Source organism: Crocuta crocuta, unplaced genomic scaffold (assembly GCF_008692635.1).
Source record: "Crocuta crocuta isolate KB4526 unplaced genomic scaffold, BGI_CrCroc_1.0 scaffold1, whole genome shotgun sequence".
Lineage (NCBI taxonomy): Eukaryota > Metazoa > Chordata > Mammalia > Carnivora > Hyaenidae > Crocuta > Crocuta crocuta.
The window spans coordinates 1808397-1832183 of NW_027527930.1; the positions used below are offsets into that span (position 1 = coordinate 1808397).

General features: G+C 36.4%; 1 protein-coding gene across 1 annotated transcript in view; it reads right to left on the reverse strand.

The window, feature by feature from the left end:
• Positions 1-11470: 11470 nt before the first annotated feature.
• Positions 11471-23787, reverse strand: part of LOC144220443 (transmembrane protease serine 11G-like) — a 31771-nt gene continuing 19454 nt past the window's right edge. Inside the window, exons 7-11 of the mRNA XM_077750665.1 lie at positions 20769-20807; positions 19392-19563; positions 18140-18399; positions 14401-14543; positions 11471-11629 (exon numbers count right to left, since the gene is read on the reverse strand). Of these exons, the coding sequence (XP_077606791.1) occupies positions 11471-11629; positions 14401-14543; positions 18140-18399; positions 19392-19563; positions 20769-20807 (773 nt within the window). The remainder of the gene's footprint in view (positions 11630-14400; positions 14544-18139; positions 18400-19391; positions 19564-20768; positions 20808-23787) is intronic.

The window sequence follows — 23787 nt, forward strand, 5'->3', positions numbered from 1 at the left end:
TCGGTACTTGGAGATTAGAGAAGTTAAAAAAAAAGATAATCATTGAAATCATTTCTTTGCATACATCATCAACTCCTTTACTCTGTTTGCACTTTGTGCTGTCTTGATGAAAAGATAATCTTGGATAAACCCAAGTTTCCATGATTCTTTAGCTGTTCTCTTGTGCAGATAAACAGGCCAACCAGAGAAACACAAACTGATCTAGTTTTAAATTCTTGTGCATGATCCTAAAGTGTGCTCCTGATGCTGGAGGGAGTCATTTTACAAGCCATTCACTTTCCTACACTTCTGGACAATTTCTTACCTCTATTTTCCCTCAAACCCCTTCACTGATGCTTCCATTCTCAATTTTAGCAGATGGCCTTGCTCCCTACATCACTGTTTTGGGTTTTTGAGGTTGCTGCAACAAATTACCACAAATCTGGTGGCTTAAAATACAGAAATTTATTCTTTCACAGTTCTAGAGACCAGAAGTCAGAAATTAAGGTGTCAGTAGAACCACACTCCCTCCAAAGGCGCTAGAGAGAATTGCTCCTTACCTCTTCTAGTTCTGGTAGCTCCAGGAGTTCCTTAGCCTGTATCTGGAAACTCCAGTTTCTGCCTCAGTCTCGACACGTTGTCTTTTCTGTTCTGTGTTCCCTCTTTTGCTGTCTCTCTCCTGGTCTTTATTGTGATAAAATACACATTTCACACAAAAATAGAAGATGGCAGAAAACTTCCAAATTCCTTCTATGAGGCTAGCGTTACCCCAATTCCAAAACCAGATAAGGACACAACAAAAAAAGAACTACAGGCCAATATCTCTCATGAACGTAGATGCAAAAATCCTCAACAAAATATTAGCAAACTGAGTCCAACAATACATTAAAAAAATTCATTCATCATAACCAAGTGGGATTTTATTTCTGGGATTCAAGAGTAGTTCAATATTCACAAATCAATCAATGTGATGCATCACATCAATAAGAGAAAGGATAAAAACCATATAATCACTTAATAGATGCAGAAAAAGCATTTGACAAAGTACAACATCCATTCATGATAAAAACTTTCAACAAAGTAGGTTTAAAGGGAACCTACCTAAACACAGTAAAGTCCTCATATGAAAAACCCACAGCTAACATCTTCCTCAATGGGCAAAAACTGAGAGCTTTTCTGCTAATGTCAGGAATAAGACAAGGATGTCTACTCTTCCCACTTCTATTCAACATAGTACTGGAACTCCTAGCCACAGCAATCAGATAAGAGAAAGGAAAAAAATGCTTCCACATTAGTAAAGAAGAAGACAAATTTTCACCATTTGCAGATGACATGGTATTATATATAGAAAACCCTAACGATGCCACAAAAAACTGCTAGAACCAGTAAAATAATTCAGTAAGGTTGCAGGATACAAAATGAATGTACGGAAATCTGTTGCTAATAATGAAGCAGCAGAAAGAGAAATTAAGAAATCAATCCTATTTATAATTGAAACAAAAACAATAAAATACCTAGGAATAAACAACCAAAGAGGTAAAAAGATCTGTACTTTGAAAGCTTTAACACATTGATGAAAGAAATTGACGATGATGCAAAGAAATGGAAAGGCATTCCATGCTAATGGATCGGAAGAACAAATATTGTTAAAATGTGTGTACTACACAAAGTAATCTATTGGTTTAAGGCAATCCCTATCAAAATGTCAACAGCATATTTCACAAAACTAGAACAAATCATTTTAGCCACTTGTAAGTGTTCAGTTCTTTGGCATTAAGTACATTCACAATGTATGCTGTTGCAACAACCACCATTATCCATCTTTAGAATTTTTTCTTTTAAAACTGAAACACTGTCAAGGAAACAACCCAGAAAATTAATAGGCAACCAACGGAATGGGAAAAGATAGTTGCAAATGACATATCAGNAACACTGTGCCTGTTAACATACTGACTTCCTATTTCCCCCTTCCCTGGTTCCTGGAAACCACCATTCTACTTTTTGTTTCTATTAATTTGACTACCCTATGTACTTTATAAACCTCATATGAGTGTACTCATTCAGTATGTCTTTTAACAACTGGATTATTTCACTTAGCATAATGTTCTCAAAATTCATCTATGTGGTAGCATGTGTCAGAATTTTCTTTTTTTTTTTAGCATAGAATAATATTCCATCGTATGTATATACCACTTTTGGTTTATCCATTCGTCTATCAATGGACTCTTGAGTTGCTTCTGCCTTTGGCTGTTGAGAATAATGCTGCTATGAATATGGATGTACAAATATCTGCTTTCACCCCTTCTGGAAAGATACCCAGAAGTAGAATTGTCATTTCATATGGTAACTCTGTGTTTAATTTTTTGAGAAATCATCTGTTAGGGACTGAATTTGTCTCCTTAACATTTCTATGCTGAAATCCTAACCCCCAATGTGATGGTTTTAGGAAGCAGAGCCTTTGGTTAGGTCATTAGACTAGAACCCTCATGGATGGGATGCATACCCTACTAAAAGAGACCCCATAGAGCTCTCTTGCCTCTTCTACCAGGTGAGAGAACACAGTGAAAAGTTAAAACAGGAAGCCTGCTTTCACCAGATATGAATCTGCTAGCACATTGATCTTGGATTTCTCAGATTCTGAAACTGTGACAAATAAATGCTTGTTGTTTAAGTCAGCTCGTTCGTGGTAATTTTGTTATAGCAGTCAGAATCGACTAAGATATTGCCATACCATTTTCCATGGCAGTTTTGCTGTTTTACATTCTCACCAGTAACACACAGTTAGTGTATATCTTTACCAACGCTTATTTTCTGTTTGTTTTTCTTATCCTACTACCCATTATTATGTGAAGTGGTATCTCCTTGCGGTTTTGATTTGCATTTATCTATAATTAGTGATGCAGAGAGTTTTATCATGTACATATTACCATTTGTATATCTTCTTTGGGGAAATATCTATTCAAGAATTTTGCCCCTTTTAAAATTTGGTTGTTAATTTTTTAGCTGTTGAGTTGTAGAAGTTCTGTATACATTCTGGATATTAATCCCTTACTAGATATATGATTTGCAAATATTTTTGCAAATATTAGAAATATTTCATTTCATGGGTTGCCTTTTCACTCTGTTGATAGCATCCTCTGATGTACAAAATTTTTAAATTGTGATGTAGTCCAGTTTGTCGGTTTTTTCTTTTGTTGCTTATTTTTTTTAGTGTAACATCTAAGAAATCATTGCCAAATTCAATATCATGAAGCTTTTCACTTATGTTTTTTAATCCATTGCCACAGATTCAAATAACACCTGTATGCATTTGACCCACAAATTTCTAAATATTTGTTACAGTTCTTCTGCATTAAGTTTCTATCTTGTGGAATAGTGCGAAATCTGTTTTGGAAATCTAAACTTGATATAACCAAACAATGTATTGAACTCTGATTCCTTTCCATCCATTCCTGGTTTTTATCCCACATCAACTGAATTGTCAGGACCTGCACTTATTCTTTAAAATCTTCCTCTCAATTACACAAGGATCTACACCCCACCTTTCTTCCTGTTCCTATTGAACTGGGTCACAAAATCTAACAAATATTTTCCTACAACAATGAATTCCAACAGTTATTTGGGATGGGTGGGGATAAAGCAGTGGAACCATTTATTTTAAATGAATTTTATGCTGAAGCTAATACGAGAAACAAATCACTGTGAAGCAGTTCTGATTGATGTGAGCAGGGCATACCTGAACTCCAATTACTCAGCATCTCTGTAACTCCTGAGAGGTAGTCCTCCTCCAAGAGGAGACTATTTGTCCTGCATGGAGCAGGACATGCTGAAGTAAGGGCATGGGTTGGATAGTGATCCAGGAATATTATAGCACAGCTATCATATTGTGAGAATGTGCTAACATTTCAATCAAAGTTACCAGCTAGTGAAGTTAGGTGCAAATATGAGTTATAAATATGAGAATCTGTTTAAACTAGAAGATTAATACATAAAACTTTTCTTTTCCTATTGCCTATTACTCTCAGAGATGAAATCAATGTTGGTTATTTTGCATAGATGCTAGAGTAATCCATGACTGCTTATCTAACAATCTCTGGCAATTTATTCAAATGGAGAAAAACTCTCCTCCCTTTGACAATTAAGTAGAGATAGGTCATTGATTCTGCAGACTGTGAGGATGGGCAGCATTACTTAATAACATGTTGTTGTTGTTTCCTTCTGCCATAATTTTCCTATTCTCTTAGCTGAACTCTTATCAAATGAAAAATTCTTGTGTTCTTGATTTTTGGTTTGCACTTGAAATTATATGAAAAACTAAAACTTTTCCAATGGATCTAATCTGAAGAAAATGTACCGGATATAATTTAAAAGTGAATTTATGCATGATGTGAAATATCAGAATTGGGAGTCATCAGACATGTATACGTAATTTAATTAAAATTGGTGGTGAATACCAGCAATCCAAGTTCACATCCTTGCCTACATCTGTTATTATTCCACTTGTCTGTTTGGTGTACAGTGATGATTTACTTTATTTTAATTGTGTTTCTCTCAGTACTAGTTATTTGAACATTTGTCTTACATGCTTATTAACTTTTTGGTTTTCTTTTCTGTAAATTGCTTTTACATATCCTTCCTCATATTGTTTCTGAGATTGTTCTTTTTTTGTTGAACTGTAGGACTATTTTGTATATTCTAGTATCTTTTCAGTTTATACATCTTAAATATTTTTTCCATTATATCCCATTGTATCATATACTTAACAGAAGCAGTGAACAATTGTATTTATTAATTTTTGCCTTATAGTTAATACTCTCTATGCTTTAACAATCTATTTATTATCCTGACTCACAAAGACAATCTCCTTTTTTTGTATTAACATCACTTTTTCCCCTTTTGACTCACTTCTCTATCCATTTTTGGAGTCAATTTTTGTGCATATCTTTATTTATTTATTTTAAAGTTTATTTATTTATTTAGAGAAAGAGAGAGCAGGGGAGAGCCATAGAGAGGGAGAGAGAGAATCCCAAGCAGTCTCTGCACTGTCAGTGCAGAGCCTGACATGGGGCTCAAACTCACAAGCTGTGAGATCATGACCTGAGCCAAAGTCAGATAATTAACTGACCAAGCCAGCCAAGCACCCCTATGCATATTGTTAGGCAAAGGTCTAGGATGGTGATGATAATGGAAATGTTTTAGGATCCCCTGCTTTGCAGGATATAATTGACAGATGGCCCCAGCTGCTGTGCTCAGAGCCATCCATTGCACTCATGGAGGCCTTGCTTCGTCTAAGCCTCTCCCAGCCTATAACCGCACACAGCAGAGTTGTTAGGTCAAGCTCACTCCTGAGAGATGTGGGACTTTTCTGATGAGAAGTCAGATTGATTTGAGGACTCCCCATAGGCTTGGTCAAATTTTCTTGGAACTGCACTGCCATCTGATGAGATTCTTCCTATTCAACTCTTCTTCCTTCCTTCCCTGCTGCATAAGAGGCAGACCTGAACCATATGCTCTAGGATCTCTTTGCCTCTTCCAGGAATTATCTCATTTTCTTCACAGAAATTTTCCCCAATCTCTCAAATCCCACCTTGAAGTTTGATTGAATGATCTGAGAAAATTTAGGACTGGCTAACTCACTCATTGCCAGTTGTGTAAAGAGGACACCACCGTTAGAAGGATGCACGGCATAGATAATTCCTGGCATTAGGTGAGACTTGAATTGCTGAAGATATCACCAGCAATGACCTGGGAAAACTTCCTGGTAGGGGCACCATTGCAAAGATGATGGCTCAGATAATTGATGAGGCAAGATGAGAAGGAGGAGCGCTACAAAGACAGTGGAGTTGGCTCGTTACTGCTAAACTGCATGTTGCCTTGCAGAAGGATAAAGAGAAACTGGGAGTCATTTGTTATCAGTTAAAAGCTGTGTGAGATCAGTTACAAAGAGGCCCTTATCTTCTACAGAGAAATAGTAGACATGGCTCAGCATCAGGCTGAAGACCGAATGGTTAGTTTCTCAGAATTTGAATGCTTGGTCAAAGTAGGTCTGCTGTGCTTCTTAAGGTCATAGCCCTGGTTTGGAAAACCTAGGACATTGAAATTCAATTTGAAGTCAAGTGAATGGATTTCCTTGAGAATATTGTTCTACAGATCCTCTGAATCTTGAGAATTTGCATAAGTAGTCCCTCATTCCTTAGTAAGAGCCAGCCCTTCCCCCATGCTGAAAAATACAAGCCCTTTCCCCTTCCTCAATTGAAAACCTGCCAGGAACTCCACTAGAATGTGCTGGGTCTGATAAGGGAAGAAGGAGACTGTGCACTTGAGGGTTTATGAGAATTAGTGAGAAGAGTGCTCCTGTTCCTGGCATTGGGTTTTGAGTATGCTTGATGAAGGAGGACTGAATGTAATACTGGAAAATAATTCATTGATCTTCTCAAAATATCGAATTAACACCCTGGCAAGGGCCCAAGGAGGCTGGGAAGACTTGCTTCCCGGGTGGCTCTTAACCCCTTGTGGAAAGAAATAGCCAAGGCTAAAGGGAAACAAAAATGTCCCAATTGTCCTGGAAGACAGTGGAGGAAGAAATAAAGAGGCTAAGGGAAGTGGCCATGCTGGAATGGTCATGTGAAGCCAGAAGACCCTGCAAGAGATGTGATTTATGGGAAGGCCAAGAGGACACCCCATTTACAAAGCCCTAGAAATGAGCTGGTGAGAGGGGCTCCAGCATAGCTATGAAGTTCAGCGATGGCTCTCCCCTGCAGGCGAAGGCTGACCACACATGAAGCAGCTACAGAGCTGGCCTGGGAGGGAAGCAGAACTGGAGAAAACCAGCTACTTAAGTTTAAATGCACTGGTCCCCGGGGTTTGGAGGAATGAGGGTGAGGAATACCTGAAAGCATCCAATCAGTGACCACTTTTTCTAGAGCCTCCTCCCCTTTGTAGGTATTTGCCCTGATGCTTCCAAAGTTAGTAGTCTGGATTGCTGTGATTAGTTTCTGGTCTGAAAGGCTGGTGAATGTTTTGTTAAGGCAATATAGGGCAAGAAGGGTGTTGGGGGCCACAAGAGTAAAACGTAACAAGTGTTTCTTTGACCTGTTATTCTACTTAGGGCATCAGCCATCTATTCTCCCTACATAATTCAGTTCAAGAGAGCTTAGTCTCTTATCCTTTCACTTTTATTATCATTTGCTGGCCTACAACCCATGTTTGCTTCTTTCATCTATAGTTTATCTGATTTGTTTGGTTTGGAGGAAATATATATCTTATGTTAGTGCACTATTTTGGTAGAAACAAAAGCCAGATACATATATTGCATATACACGTATACCTATATGAATATGTACATATAAAATGTTGCTATGTTTTTAAAAAGTGGGTAAGCTCTTTATAAGTGAATAAACATAATGTTTTTATTTGTATACACAGAACAATTTGAAAGGATGTATACAATTTTTTAGAATTCATTTATTTTGAGAAAGAGAGAGAGTGCCAGAGATAGAGAGAGAGGGAGAAATATAGAATCTCAAGCAGGCTCCCCAGGCTCTCAGCACAGAAGCCGATGTGGAGCTTGACCCCAGGAGCCATGAGATCATGACCTGAGCTGAAATCAAGAGTCAAATGTTCAACCAACTGAGCCACCCAGGTGCCCTAAGGATATACGGTTTTAAACTTTGATTACCTCAGGAGAAAACTGGGGAGAGATTGCCAAATTTTTCTGTCTATTACTCTATGTTGGAAAATAGCTTAAGCAACTTCAGAGCTTGAAATGCAATTACAATAAAAGTATATTTTAAAAAATTATATAGACCAGGAGATGGCAGCATAGTAACACATTTGTTCTGTTTCCTACCAGATTTTTAATGAAGACACGTTTGGATTATAGTGATCTGTTATTTCTACATTTCTTGGATTCATCTATAATAAAACAATATTAACATAGTGCACAATCCAGCCCCTGTTTCACTTGGGTTGGCTTCTTGGTTAAAATATTATTTGATATTTTAAATTTTTGTGACTAAGTCACTCTGATGCTCCTATATTATTTGCTACTCTTGTTTGGTTGCCATTAATCTTTCTGGGTTATAAGAAATTATCTGTCGATTTAAAAAGCAACCTAAAATTATTTTTTATTCTTTAATATACTATTTATTGAGGAAGTTTTGGGATCTTTGTCTAAAGAAGGTTGAAAATCCTATTTGTGATTCATGAATTGGGCAGTCTCCCATCTGGCAGATAGAAAGGAGCTCTGAAGAGCTGTATAAAATGTAAAAATGAAAGCCTTCTGTATGCAGAAGGAGGGGAATGAAGCAAGGAAGTTATTCTAACAAAGAGTGGATTGTTTCAGGGCTACCTCAAGAAACAAGCCTAAGTACACAAGGTGGAGAGTCNACGGAGTAGCTATACTTATATCAGACAAGCTGGACTTTAAATGAAAGACAATCACAAGAGATGAAGAAGGGCACTACATAATAATTACAGGGTCCATCCATCAGGAATAACTATCATAAATGTCTATGCACCGAATTTGGAAGCACCTAAATATCTAAAACCATTAATCACAAACAGAAACAAGCTTATAGATAAGATTGTGCTAAAAGCAGGGGACTTTAATACTCCGCTTACAGCAATGGNGCATGGAGGAGGTCACTGTGGGGAGGGGCACTGGGTGTTATATGGAAACCAATTTGACAATAAACTCTTTGTAAAAAAAATAATAATAAAAAAGAAAATTCTATTTGTGACCATTTCAATCTCCAATGGGTCTCTGGGCCTGATATACCTTATACAGAGAAACTTCTCTGCTAGTGGGTCAATGACACTAGCGGAAGAGTCTGGAAGTCACCATGCTATACGTGGCCAAACATACTACACAAAGGCTCTGTTACTTTTAACAGCAATTATCAAAAATACTTTTATGTCTTTATGTTGTCTTGAGAACAGGACTTGGTTTTATGTACAGTAGTATACCCAATATCTAGAATATCCAATGTGTGACACATAGTGTTTCAAGAAATGTTTGTTACATGAATGACTAAGTGATTTATGTAAGTAGTTGCATACAATGCTATAGGCCAGTGATGTCTATAGAACTTTCATGATGTTGGAAATGATGTATATCTTTGCTGCCCTATATGGTTGCCATTAGCCTTATTTGACTCTTTTATATTAGAAGTGATATTAGTATAACTGATACTATTATAAATTTCAATTAAATGAATTTTAATTTGCTTAATTTTAATTAATTTAAATGTAAATAGTACCATCTGACTGTGGCTACCATATCAGATAATGCAGCCTTTAGTGCAGAGGGGTGCTGTGCAACTTCCTATTCTCCACTCTACAGGGCTAGTGAGTGATAGACTGAGCCATTCTGCCTCAGCTGAATATGTAAATTTCTTTTTAGTCAGTATACATTTATTCGTTCTGAGAATATTAAATAGAACATATACATGGTATGATTATGTAGGATATAAGCATTTGACAAATCTCTTTCTAGAGAGATTTCTGTAGATTATATAGACCAGTTGACATCTATCTATAGATAGTCATCTATCTCAATAAATCTATATAGATAGCCTCCTTCACTCAAACAGGTTCACTTTTCAAATGATCTTAATTTGGTTAGGATTGTTTAGATAGGAGTGTGATCATCATAGATGTTCTTTTAGCATTCTCAATACATTTGCATTGTAAGAAAAGGGAAAAGAAAGATATTCTCAGACCCATGTAAGGAATTTGTGGTTGTAAGATTTTCAACAGTGACTTTTACTCTGAGTGTTGATCCCATGGCAGTGGTCCCCAGATGGGGGTGATTTAGCCCCATGGGTGACATTTGGCAATATCTGAATATATTTGTGGTCATGATAGCTTGGTAGGGGTTACCACCAGTATCTAGTAGAGGTAGGGAATGTTGTAAACATTCTACAATTCACAGGATAGCTGCCACCTTCCCCCAACAGAGAATTATCTCTGACTAATGTCAGCAGGGCAAAAGCTGAGATGTGTAGTGAAATATACAGATGACTCAAAGGAAATGAGTTTGAGTTTGTTATTATAAATATTTTAATGTATACAATATAACATTATGTATGTGGACCAAGAGAGACTCTCTGCTGATATAAAACTCAGAAGAAAATCTTAGCACAGCAGTTATTTCATTAGCCAAATTAAAAATAATGGGGGTGGGGGTGGTGAATAAAGATTTAGAAGTCTAGAAAAAGTTTGAGTTTTGTTGAACACTAGTCCATAGTCATGTATAGAGTCAGGAAATATACATTTAAATACATATGAAAATGACTATTGTATCGTATAAATTAAATCTCTCCAAAGATACTTTCTGGATTATTTGAATATTCTTCAAAAATACTATACTTAAAAGAATTCCAGCCATTTTAACGGTAAATTTAAATATTAGATAATAAAATCTTTTCCAAAATCGTATATCAAATTGGTTATGAATATCTAATTTTATACTGGCTTCTCATGTAAGTGACTTATGAATATCTAATTTATATTGGTTTCTTATTCTGTGGGCCCCTTACTTGTTCTGAAGTTGATTGAAAATAAAGCTATTTAGAAAAAAATAGAATTAGATATAGTAAAACAGAAGTGAAAAGTTAATTTACACCAGGTTTGGAACATCTCTCATTTTTAGAGATGGAAAGTAGCTCCTTCCCAGTGTCCTTTTCTCTTCTCACTTCACCTAATAGAAAGACCAAGAAACTTTCTTTTTATTTTATAAATACATAAAAAAAGCATTTTTAGGTAGGTAGTGTAGAACAGAATCTGTGCTTGGCAGTGTTTTCGGTTTTCCTGTCTATTACACAGATTTATTCATTATTCCAAAGCAAATACTAGGTAGTTGTTTTGAGTTTAAAATCTGCGCTATCTTGTCCATGTTTTTCAAGTCTCAGAGAGAGGTAACTGTGTCTCTGAGGGCAAAGGAGAAAAAACTGATTAGAGGGCCATTTCTCAAGTCTCAGTTTCACACTTAGTGCCTCTCCATCATTTGTGTTCGCATTGGCCAAAACTAATTACTTTGACTTGTCTAGCACAGTGAATCTACAGATTCTTAATGAGGATTATTTGGTGAGGAATAACTGTGGAGTCAGGGAAGGGCAGTGTGCCCTGTCGGGGAAAAAAAATAGAGAATGCTTATCCAGTTGGTACTTGTCTGATTAAACCAATTGTTCTAAAATGAGAACTCTCATTTTAGATGAGCAGGAACAGAAAGATGATCAAGGAGATCATGGGAGACACTTAGCACCAACGGCAGATCATTGTGGAGTTGACATATCTTATATGTTCATGGTTAGCAAAACACTTCAGATGATGTGAAAGAAAGCCTGCTTTCCTCATGTTTAAGGGGAATGTTGTCCATTCATGCTTATTTGCATCTTGAACTCGATGACAATATAGATAGCAACACATCCTAGCAACACAATTTGCTAGTGACCACATTTACATTTTGGATGTAGAGGTGATTGTGGCATTAGATGTTGGTTTTAGATTTAATCCAGTCCCGATAACAAGTCACTTTGGTATAAAGTCCAGGCTTGTTTTCTTTTCCACAGTCTATTCCCCAGCTTACTATCCCAGTAAGGTACCAGTTCCTATCATGTGCTATAACCAGAGGTCCTCCAGAATCACCCTGTGAAAGAAGAAACAGACATTGTCAATGCAATAAATAAAAGGGAGTAAAAAATGAAAGTAAATGAGCCTGCGAATGTCTGTTAGTTAATATTTTAAATAAAAAAATGTAGGGGCACCTGGGTGGCTCAGTCAGTTAAGTGTCTGACTTCAGCTCAGGTCATGATCTCATGATTTGTGGGTTTGAGCCCTACGTCATGTTATGTGCTGACAACTTAGAACCTAGAGCCTGCTTCGGATTCTGTGTGTGTGTGTCTCTCTCTGCCCCTCCCCTGCTCATGCTCTCTCTCTCTCAGTATAAAATAAAAACATTAATCATTTATTTTTATTAAACATGAAAACATTTATTTTTATTAAACATAAAAACATTTAAACATTAAAAAATGAAATAAATAAAAATATGTAAAATGAACTGTTTTTACTTACCATCGGTATTAATATAACAATTGAATTTATTGCTTATCTCTTACTACTTCTGCTTATCTGTGTTAATATCTTCATCTGGAATAGTGTGCATAAAGCTAAGGTTTCAATTTTACCCTTGCATAGTCTTTAGGTTTGCTCTTTCTAAACAGGGAGCACAAATTGAACCCGAGTCCAGGCATATAATAGTTACATAAGTGATGACCTCAAGGCTCAACTATATGTCACCTCCATGAAGTGTCTTCTGTTAGCTAGATATAGTCACTTGCTATTAATTTGGTGTTTTAAATTTTTTTAATGTTTATTTTTGAGAGAGAGAGAGAGAGAGCTTGAGCAGCAGAGAGACAGTGAGAGGAGACACAGAATCTGAAGCAGGCTCCAGCTCTGAGCTGTCAGCACAGAGCCCAACGCAGGGCTCGAAATCAGGAACTGTGAGATGATGACCTGAGCCAAAGGCAGACACTTAACCAATTGAGACACCCAGGCAGCCCATATTTGAATTGCACCTTGTTCTATTTACACCAGTTGATAGGAAGGTGTCCTGAATGGTATATTCTTATGCAGCAATATGTGTGTAAGGAGAAGGGTATGCAAAAGGCACTCCAGGCAAATGTGCACTATTTATTACTGACAGGCTTTTGTTTCCAAACTAAAATTTAATCCCTAGCCCTAGCGAACTGGTTTGAAGTGTGTGAATCCTGAGGACTTCCCTGATACCTTTAACCGAGGGTTTAGACAGGTGATTTTTAAACTTCTCTTTTAGCAATGAACCTATATGGAATCCCCTTATAGACTTATTTTATAAGACAAATGATCCTATTTGAAGCAGGCCTGGGATCCTAGAGCTTTGGCTCTTAGCTCCCTTCCCTTCTCTTTCCATGTACCCTTTAGGGCTCAGTGGACAGAGTGTGAAAACTCTGGTTACTAAAAGCAGTGCTCCTTTCCTGTAGGACCACATGGTAATTTAGATCCTCAGTATTTTACTTTGTTACTGGTGAAGGAAACATGAGAGCATGGACCAAGAGAAAGAGAACATCTGCTTTTATATAGATTTATGTTTCTGCTCAAAAGTCATGTGATCTGATTGTACTGTACACCACCTTGTTTCTTCTTCTCCTCAGGAAGGAAAGTGAGTAGGAGATCCTATATTCCAGAATATGTAGCCAAATCCTAAGTTTTTGCTCTTTTTGTTAGTTGTTTGCTATATTACTAGATTGTAAATTCATTATGGATTCAGTGTAGGCTTTTTAAAAAATGTTTATGTTTCCTTCAGTAATTTCCACATTACCTTGCAATTTACAAAAGTATGAATGAATAAGTGAATGAATATTTATTATATCACATTACAGCCAGCCAATGGCAGATCAATAGTGGCACCTTTGCCTTTAAGTAAAGCATTCATATGTGTCAAGTTCTCAAAGCATTTCCTAATCTTTTAAGAACTGCTAAAACTTTGGACCCAAGTTAAAATCTTCATCATTTTAGTTACTTATTTTTAGTCTTCTAAGTAGCCTGATATTAATTAAAACTGATATTCTCCTTAAATGCTTAATAGTAAAGTGTTGTATGCTTTGGGGAAATGCTATTTATTTAGTTTTTAGATATAATTGGTGAGGCAACACTGTAATATGAATAAGTATTGATAAATATAGTCTTTTCCTAAAGAGTGTAATTCTATCTGAATGTAGACTGCTAAAGGTCAAAAGTGTTAAGCACTGGTGGGATTATGGCTCTGGCTATGGAGGGATCTGCAGACCCCATTCCATAGGACCTTACAAGTAGTAGGGATCAGATAGCTACTTGGTTGTCATTGTGACTTGAAGCAATGATTGTGTGGCTTGCTGGCTTGGTGTCTACTATCTGCTTCCTGTCCTTTTCTCAAATAAAAGTCCTAATTTGCAACTGATGGTCATTTTTTTACATATGGTTCTGGACAATACTAGGGTTTTAAACAAGGAGTATTTCTGGGGCGCCTGGGTGGCTTAGTCGGTTAAGCGGCCGACTTTCACTTAGGTCATGATCTCACGGTTTGTGGGTTCGAGCCCCGCGTCGGGCTCTGTGCTGACTGCCAGCTCAGAGCCTGGAGCCTGTTTCAGAGTCTGTGACTCCCTCTCTCTCTGACCCTCCCCTGCTCACGCTGTCTCTCTCTCTCTCTCCTAGAAATAAATAAAAATATTAAAAAAAAAAAAACAAGGAGTATTTCTTAAGGTTGTCCCATTCCCTCTTTTTACTCTCTTCCCTCCTCCACAACTTAATTTTATGGAGTCTTATGAAGTGACATTGGTCTATGGTCAGTGAGTCCTCCTCCGTTCAACACACTCATTTTTGTGGATTTGAGTCTATTCTTACCTCACAGGCATCTCGTTTTCCTGTTAAGAATCCAGCACATATCATTCCTGATGATACAGCACCACCATATACATTAACTTGATTACATACATCATTACTTATGATCTCTACTTCAACTTGCCGCAGAGTATTGGGAAAGGGACCTAAAGAAGAAAATAATTAATAGATGAAGAATTTTTACATTGTTGCTTATGATAATTAATTGTTGTGTCTTATAAAGGATGTGTTGGTGATAAAACATATGTCTTGAAGTTGTAGAACTCTGAGCTTGATGACACTGCTCAGGTTCAAGTTACATTTCTTGTGTGCCTTCTATGTGCTAGATGCCATTCTTTGCACTTTTACTTCCACTATCTTATTTAGTCCTTGTAACAACTAATTAAGATAAATACGAATATTCTCTTTTTCAGATGAGAAAACCAAAGCTTACCTGGTTATGAGTCCTGCTCTGATCACATAGCTAAATGGAGGCAACACTAGATTTAAACCCAGGGCATTTCTCACCACCTCCACCTGGGATAACCTGTCATAGTTTACTTTACCTTACCTGGAAATCTGCCACATCACTTTACAAAGGACACAGCTATAATGGGAATGGAAAATCCTTTAGGAACACCAGTATAGAGTGAGGTTGTATTATTAGAAAGTAGTTTTAGTGCTGAATAAATGGAATCCTACTGCTTCACCAGAAAGACCATATCTACTTTGATAAGAGCTCAAATGACTGTCCAAAACTAATTCCAGGGTAAGTAACCAATACCATGATAAGATATAGATTATGGTTTACTAATGATGCACACACTGATTGATTTGTTGTTATATGAAAAATACTATTTAATTGTGTATTGTACCATTTTAGTCATTGTATTCTCATTACCCCTGAGCAGGTTTTATTTTAAAAACTGTATTAGTCCTTCATATAAAGATGGATGCTCTGTTTACAGAAGGTTCAAAGACAATTGAGATGAGGAAGGAGGGCAGTGCTGTCAATCTGACCAACAAATCAGGGTAATTCTGTGCTAAAGACTCTAGGCCTAGAGGCAGCACATGTAAGTTTGAACATTGCACAATTTATGTGCTCTTTAGTCTTGGGCATGTTATTTAATCTTACTAAACATCATTTTACTCAGCTGTACAAGGAGAAAATGATACCTATCTCATATGTCTGTTGTGAGGGTTAAAAAATAATTAATGTTGGGGTGCCTGGATGGCTCAGTTGGTTAAGCGTTTGACTCTTGATCATGGCTCAGGTCATGATCTCACGGTTCATGAGTTTGAACCCTACATCTGACTAGCACTGTCAGTGCAGAGCCTGCTTGGGATTATCTCTCTCTCTCCCTCTTTCTCTGTTCTCCCCCCACTTGTGCTCCATCTCTCTCTCTCAAAATAAATAAACAAACCTAAAAAGTAATTAATGTAATCAATTATGATAGTGCTCTGTCTCATATTCAGATTTCAGCCGGTAGGAGCTAATGGAGTGGATTGTAGAGTACAAGGTTACATGTTTATAGCCTTCTTGGTACAAAGCTGCACTTCAATATCTAAGATGGCTGGTGAGTGCTAGAGCTTTTATAAGAGAAGACCTAGGTTTCCAGGGAATTTTGTCACTAACTTTAAGTAAATCTAATTCTCTGTATTAATCCTAGTAAATTCACTTACCTAGAATTGACCATCTTGCTGAAAAACTAAGCCTAAATCCTCTACAGTCATTAAAGATTATCTAAGGTCTAGTGCATTTCTTCACCGTTAGTTAAGCATTAGAGGGGCATTATATGGCCATTTTCTTTTCATTTCTGATTCTCTTTGAAATGGCCCTAGTGAAAGAATCTGCTCACCATCTATTCTTTACACAGATTTTCAGAAAAGGCTACACTCTTTGTGTAGATGCTGCAGTAATATTCAATACGATCTCTTTTTTTCTCTCTAATTGGCATTTAAAATTTATAGGTATTCCTAGGTTTTAATCAACAGTATTTAAACTATTTATAATTTCTGTATGTGTACTTTTATGTGTTATGTTAATTGTCCTAGGATGCCTAGTTTTAACTTTCAAATGGTTATAATTCTTTAATCTCAACTTTTAAAAAGTCAGTTCAAATATTTAACAGCATAACAAGCTATTTTACATGATCAACTATTCAAGGAACAAACTATCCAGAATAGGAAGTTTCTATTTTACAAGCTGTCTGGTGATGATTTCTAATTAGATATGACTGGATAAATTTGGGGAGGTAGGAGAAGAAAACCTTAGTCCTTGTCTCAATTTCAAAATACAGAGAAAACCATGATCAAATATTTAATACTTAACTTTAGATTGACATCTTATAAATTCATAATGTTATTTCTGGAAAGTATGCGACTTATTAGAGAAGATAGATCAATGCTTAGTAATCTGCACACTATTGGGCATTGAATGATTCATGATGAAGTCCCAAATCACTCTCAGACTACTACTCTGGGAGGAGGTGGTGTTAAGTTTCATTAGGGTCTAGAGGAGGTATAGTGGTAGCCCTGGTGGTAGATGCTTTCCATTTCTACTCCAATCAGTAAGTGGCCTTCTGATCCCAAAGGATTTGATTCCCCTTTGTTCTCCTCACCATTACCTGTAGAACAAGGTAGATCCCCCAGATGAGGAAAAAAACTCTCAGATTATAATGACAGCATAACAACCTGGACTCAATGTCAGAATTTTGGAGTTCATATTGAAGGGAAGCAGATTTCTATAAGAAATGAAGTGACAGAGACTTAGTAGATAAAAACTATCCTTGGAGCAAGTACATAAATAAAACTACAACTTTTTAGCAAGAGTCTGGAACAAGAATCAGAAATTCAAACTCTGCTTAAACTCTATGTAAATTGCTCACCTAAGAAAGGTAGAAACTGGAGAGTCCTTTCAAGATCTGAATATCTATCTTTGCAGTTTATTGTGTATCATTAAATGTAGTAAATGTCAAAGTAGTGGACTTTATAAATCCTTAGGCTTAAAAACTGCTCCATAGATACATGGAACCGAGGGGTCCCATTTAATATTTAGCATCAGGCATGACATTTAAATTGTTTGCTTAAGAAAAAAAAATTGCTTAAGGCTGTTTTTGTTTAGTTGTATGACATTACAGAAATTTGTTATTATTGCTCACAAATCAGATACTTTAAGATTCATGCAGCCATAGCAGAGTCTCTACATATAAAAGACAGCAATATAGGGTAGATGGGTGGCTCAGTTGGTGAAGCATCCCACTTGAACTCAGGTCATGATCTCACAGCTTTTGGGTTCAAGCCCTATGTTGAGCTCTATGGTGACAGCTCAGAGCCTGGAGCCTGTCTGGGATTCTGTGTCTCCCTCTCTCTCTGCCCCTTCCCTGCTCATGCTCTCTCTCTCTCTCTCTCAAAAATAAATAAACATTAAATGTTTTTAATAAAAAGAAAGACAGCAACAGAAAGAAGTGATATGAAAAATGTATGGCTTAATAATCTTTGAAAAGAAATTTATAACTAGCTGTAAAGTTATAACCAAAATAGCCCATAAGGAAAGCATTAAACATAGATACTGCATAATAGTAATAGACGAAGTTTCCATCAATCACCATATCTGGCTTTTTGTTGTTGTTTTGTGATATTTTGCATGGGACATTTTGATTTCACCTCTTTTTTCAATATTTTGATTTTGTATCTTCTATCTACATTCAAATGGAAGATAGGTTTGCATTTTTTGCTTAGTTCTTTTTACTGAGATACTCACCATTAGCTTTTAATGCTCCCCATCCAGTGACAAACACTAGACTCTGAGGCAAGACTTCAAAAGAAGCATTTGGGAGACAGACTCTGCCCACATCGTTGGAAAATAGGACAGGGGTGGAAAGTTTCACCACAGCGATGTCGTCGTCGTGCTTATGGGGAGCGTAGTTTTGATGAATGATGATTGATTGTATCTTTCTTCTCATCAGAGGAGGGCTGAGGGTTGTTCCAAAACTAGCCATCCAGAGTTTGGGGTTTTTGTAACTGATCACAGATTAAAAGTATTATAGTTGATTCATTTCTGATCTAAAATTGCCCAGGATTCTGAATCAGCATGGGACATAGAGGTGGTAGAAGGGCCAGTTGTTTAAGGTGATAGTTGATTGGGGTATTCCCACCCTACTTGAGACATCTCCACTAGGACTGCTCTGCTTCATTTAGGTGATACGACCCCACCCCCACCCCCAGTCTAAGGTAGCTTAAATTACTCCCTTTGAGGGAGAGTTTGTATTTTCTAAAGGGAACAAAATATTATTGCTACTTTTGATTATAAAAAAATACAGAGTAGTTGAAAAGACTATAAACAAATAAAAATTAGACATATGTGCCCACATATATACACATCCACGCATAAATACCCTCATATGCATGCAGTTATATACATATATGTATAGCTATGGAGAGAGAAAGACAGGGAGGGGTAAGGAGGAGAGGGAGAGGTATCAAATTGAAGCCACACTTTATATACTGTTTTGTCATCTTTTATTTTTAGTTAACATTTTACCCAGAATATTTTCCCACTTTGTATGAACTTCACTAGAGTTACTGTATCTCATTATTATCTCCATGTATCCCATATGTTACATCTTCAAAAAAGATACAATAATTAAAGTGCAGCACTAAAGACATTCACATGGGATAATCTGATGTAAATTTGTGCCTCAGGATACTATTAGCAGAGTCTAAAAATCCACAATGTATCTTAGGAAAACTGGTGAGTGTGCTTAACTTTTGACAGTGTTGTCTTGCTCTCAGTTAAATTAGATTGATGGAGAACCTATTTTCAGTTGCAGCTGAAGATTCTCTAATTTTTCTACTATTCTTTAATAACTGTCATTTCTTCCTAAGCCTGCTTCACAATCATGAGTTCCAGAGGGAGGCCTAAGATGCTCATAAACGAATGAAAAAGGGGTAAGAATTATGAGAAATGAAAGTGAGAAAAGGTGAAATTGCTCATCCTGCTGGTATAGACTTACATGTCAAAGCAGTGAGCAGCAGTCAGGAGCCACTCCTCACTGATCAAAGATGCACCACAGAAATGGATGCCGTCCATTTGCAGGCTGGCTTGCCATGGCCAATCAGCTCTTTTTGCAGGATAACCTCCAGCAATTCTTTCCATGGATGGGAACTCTCTCCCTCTACCACAACCTGTCAGAAGGAAGTAAGATAGTTTTATTTATTTTATTTTATTATTTTATCTTATTTTATTTTATTTTTTTTGACAAGCATATATACACATCCACACATATATAACCCTCATCCATGCACATATATAACCCTCATATGCATGCAGCTATATAAATATTTTTTATTTTACTGGGCACACAATGTTACATTAGTATTAGCTCTACAATATATTCAACTTCTCTATCATTATGCTATTCTTACAAGAGTGTAGCTTTAAGATGGTTATTTATAAACAAAATTTTAGACATATCAAGGCATGTTTAGCACATAATTAAAGATGGAAGCAGCTGTAGGTTTGCCTTGCCTTCAAAAATAATCAAAATTATGTATAGAATGATGATTTTTCACATTGGAAAAAGATTAGCTTAAAAAACAAACTATTTAATATCCTCCCTGTTTCATTTAAAACAATTCTAGTTTAAAATTTATTTTTTCATATCTTTCTAGGTCATTTTCCTATGTACAGCAGTTTACTTCAGTGATAATTGACAATTCTGAGTACAAAATATATACTACTTATTGCAGAAAAATACCATGGGTACACTTAAAACACTTGTCTAATATTATAACCATTACCCTACTGTATCAAAGTTTACATATTAGAATTAATGAGTGTTATTTAATTCTAAGCAAAATTTTCTACTTTAACAAAGTGAGCCAAATAAAAATAAATATAATAAAATAATAGGGAATTATTAAAAGAAGTTATCAGAGAAACTTTCTATGAGGAATAATAAATTACTTCCAAGGAGCCCATATAGGCATTACCAATTATTATTCAGAATTTTTTCCGGGACATCTGCGTGGCTCAGTCGGTTAAGCGGCCGATTTCGGCTCAGGTCATGATCTTGCAGTTCGTGGGTTCGAGCCCTGCATCGGGTTCTGTGCTGGCAGCTTAGAGCCTGGAACCTGTTTCAGATTCTGTGTAGCCCTCTCTCTATGCCCCTCCCCCACTCATGTTCTGTCTCTCTCTGTCTCAAAAATAAATAAACTATAAAAAAATTAAAAGGAAGAATTTTACCGCCTACAGAGTGTTAAGTCATGTGTTGATTCAGAGATATTATATACTTTTGGGAAATAATAAACCTGGAGATAGAGAAACTCTAGAAGTATTTTGAGTTTTATCATTTGATTTACAAACATTGCAGTGATAGTCTCAAACTTACAGCTGTTCAGAATGTGGTCTGCTTGTGCTTCATTTGTATCTGGAAAAAGTCAAGATGATTTCTCAGTAGTAGAACAATTATAATTTTGAAATACTGTGTCTGTATGACATGAATGTTTCTGGTTGGGATGAACTGAATTAGTCAGGACATTCTTAATTGTAATGCAATAAAATAAAATATAATTTAATACAAATAAAACCCTTCTTCTGACTATTTATGGACTCTGGGAAAATCCTGAACTCAGATTGAGTTCATCGGCAGGGAACTAAGCTTATGTTTATTACTATGTTTATTAGAAAAAATACCTTCAAATTAGTTTTGCTAATAATTCTCTAGTGGCTTCCCTGATCTTTATAATAACTGAAACTTCCTACCTGGGTCTGTATGACATGGTCCCTATTTGTGTCTTTGTTGCCATGTTGAACTGTTCTTGCTTTTAACCACTGGCCTTTCTGTTTCTTGACTGCCAAGTTGTTCATACAGTCTTTATTCTAGTTGTCCCTTCTGTAGAAATGCTCTTCCCTTGGCCATTTTTATGGTTGGTTCCCCACTGTCATTCAGAAATTAGCTTAAAAGTCTTCTCCTCAGACAGGCTTTCCATGACAAATCAAAGTAAACTCCCATTCTCTATTCTCTTAATGGAAATTTAAATTTTTGATATAACTTTTGTTTACTTACTTTTTAGTGGGCCATTGTCTTTCTTATTCCAATTAGAATGTTCTATGAGGACAGGTAATTTAGTTCCTGGCATGAAAAGGTTCTTAATAAATACTTGCTGAATGAATAGTGAGCAGTAATGATAACTAGTAATTTACTGATTCCTATGTACCAGGGACTATGGAGAACATTGCTTATATCCTCCCAATAGTAATATGAGGCAAAACCATTAAGGACATAATTTAAATACTTTTTCAGGTAAAAACCTTGTTCTACAATGATTTCACTGTAAGGTCAATTACAATCTAGTGTCATCTTCTGTAGGAATGGATCAATGAGAGGAGTGGAATTATGGTCAATTCACGGGTAACTCTAGCCTAGGCTCATTTCTATCTGTGGCAACTACTGATGGACTTCAGAGAGGACACAAAATCTCCTATATGAAGATTACCCAGCAGATGTGCTCTACCTGCAGGACAAAAGTTGAATAGCTCCAGTTCTGGAACAAGACTATAGACTCACTTTCCTCTGTTCTTCTCCAATAACTAACTACAACTAAATATCCTGAAAAATCATCTAGCAGATAATGGTAAAAGAGCTCTTAAAGCTGGAAGGAGGAAGGCAAAATGGCTACAGCCTACATTATTTGAAGGACAATGTGATGAGCTTCCTAGTTTTCTTTTCATCTCACAATCTGAAACCATCCATAGGCATAGACAAAAAAATTCCAAGGAAAGTTTGCTCTCTCCAGCCAAATGCTGGGAAAGAAGAAGCACAACAGAGGCCTAGTGAGGAGCCCAAATCTCCTGCTTCACAACACAGGGCTGACTATCCATTTTACTAGCAGCAGTGACATCAAGAAGCCCTTGACCATCCCACAACCCACTTCCCAATCTGGGCACCAGCTTGCAACTGACACCCACAGGGACAGCATCAGCCTTTACCTCCCCAGTGACATAAGTAGGTTCAAGTCCACTGTACCGCTACACAGAGGATGGCCCAGGGATACAAGAAGCTGACGGAAACCTGTTCTACTCCCACATATATTGCAGGCAGCAGGAATTGAAAGGATGTTCCAGAAGACTAGAATAAGTACTGCAAGACTCTGAAAACTAGATTCTTATTGAAACAAAAGTTGGTGAGAATCTACACTCTGAGTCTAAGTAAGTTGACTACCTGCTAAAATAAAAGAGTTAAATAGGATCAAGAGTCTCCTAACATAAAAACAGAAATGTTCAGAATACAAACAAATTATTTGCCATACTGGAACCAGAAAACTACACTCTGCATGAGAAAAGAATATCAACCAATACTGACATGAATGAGAAGTTGGAAGTATCTGATGTGGACTTTAAAGCAGATGCCAGAAAAATAATTCAGCAATCAATTACAAATTCTTTTGAAACAAGTGAAGAAATAGAAAATCTAAGCAAAGAAATAGAAGTTACAAAAACCAACTATAAAGTTATAGGACTGAAAAATACAATTAATAATAATAATTATTATTCTTATAAACCTTGATGGATGGTCTTAATAATAGAGACTGGACATGGAGGATTGAGTCAGTAAGCTTAAATAGTGTTTGCTCAGAAGAACAGAGAGAAAAGAGACAAAAAAATTAACAAAGCATCTGAGATTTGTGGGATAATAACAAAAGATTTAATATTCATATTATCAGAGTTCTAGAAAGAGAAGAAAGAGTATGAGACTGAAAAAGTATTCAAGGAAATAAAGGTTGAAAACTTCTCAAATTTGGCTAAAGACAGAGATCTGCAGATTAAAGAAGCTGAGAAAATCTCAAATAGGGAAGATTCAAGTCCACACCAAGATTCATTATAATTAAGTCACTAAAAACTAAAGACAATGAAACAAATCTTAAAAACAGAAAAATGATACATTACCTATAAAGTAACACCAATTCAAATAACAGCAGTTTTCTCATCTGAAACCGTGGAGGACAAAAGGAAGTGGCATAGCATTTTTCAAGTTCTGAAAGAAAAAGCTATCAACCATGAATCCTATATTCATTGAAACTGTATTTAGAAATGAGGAAATAAAAGTATTCTAGGATGAAGAGAAACTAAAAGAATTTGTTTCTAATAGACCTACTCTTGGAAAATGGCTAAAGGAAGCTCTCCAAACAAAAAGCAAATGATAATCGAAGGTGGCTAGCACCTTCAGAAAGAAAAGGAAGAGACAGAATGTGTAAAAACAGAAATAAACATAATAGACTATTTTTGAACTTATGGGTTTCTTTAAACATATTTTGTGGTCAAAACAGAAGATGTAACACCATCTCATGTGCTGAATGTAAACAGACAGAAGAAATACTTAAGGAAAATAAATCTAAAAAAAAGGGAGG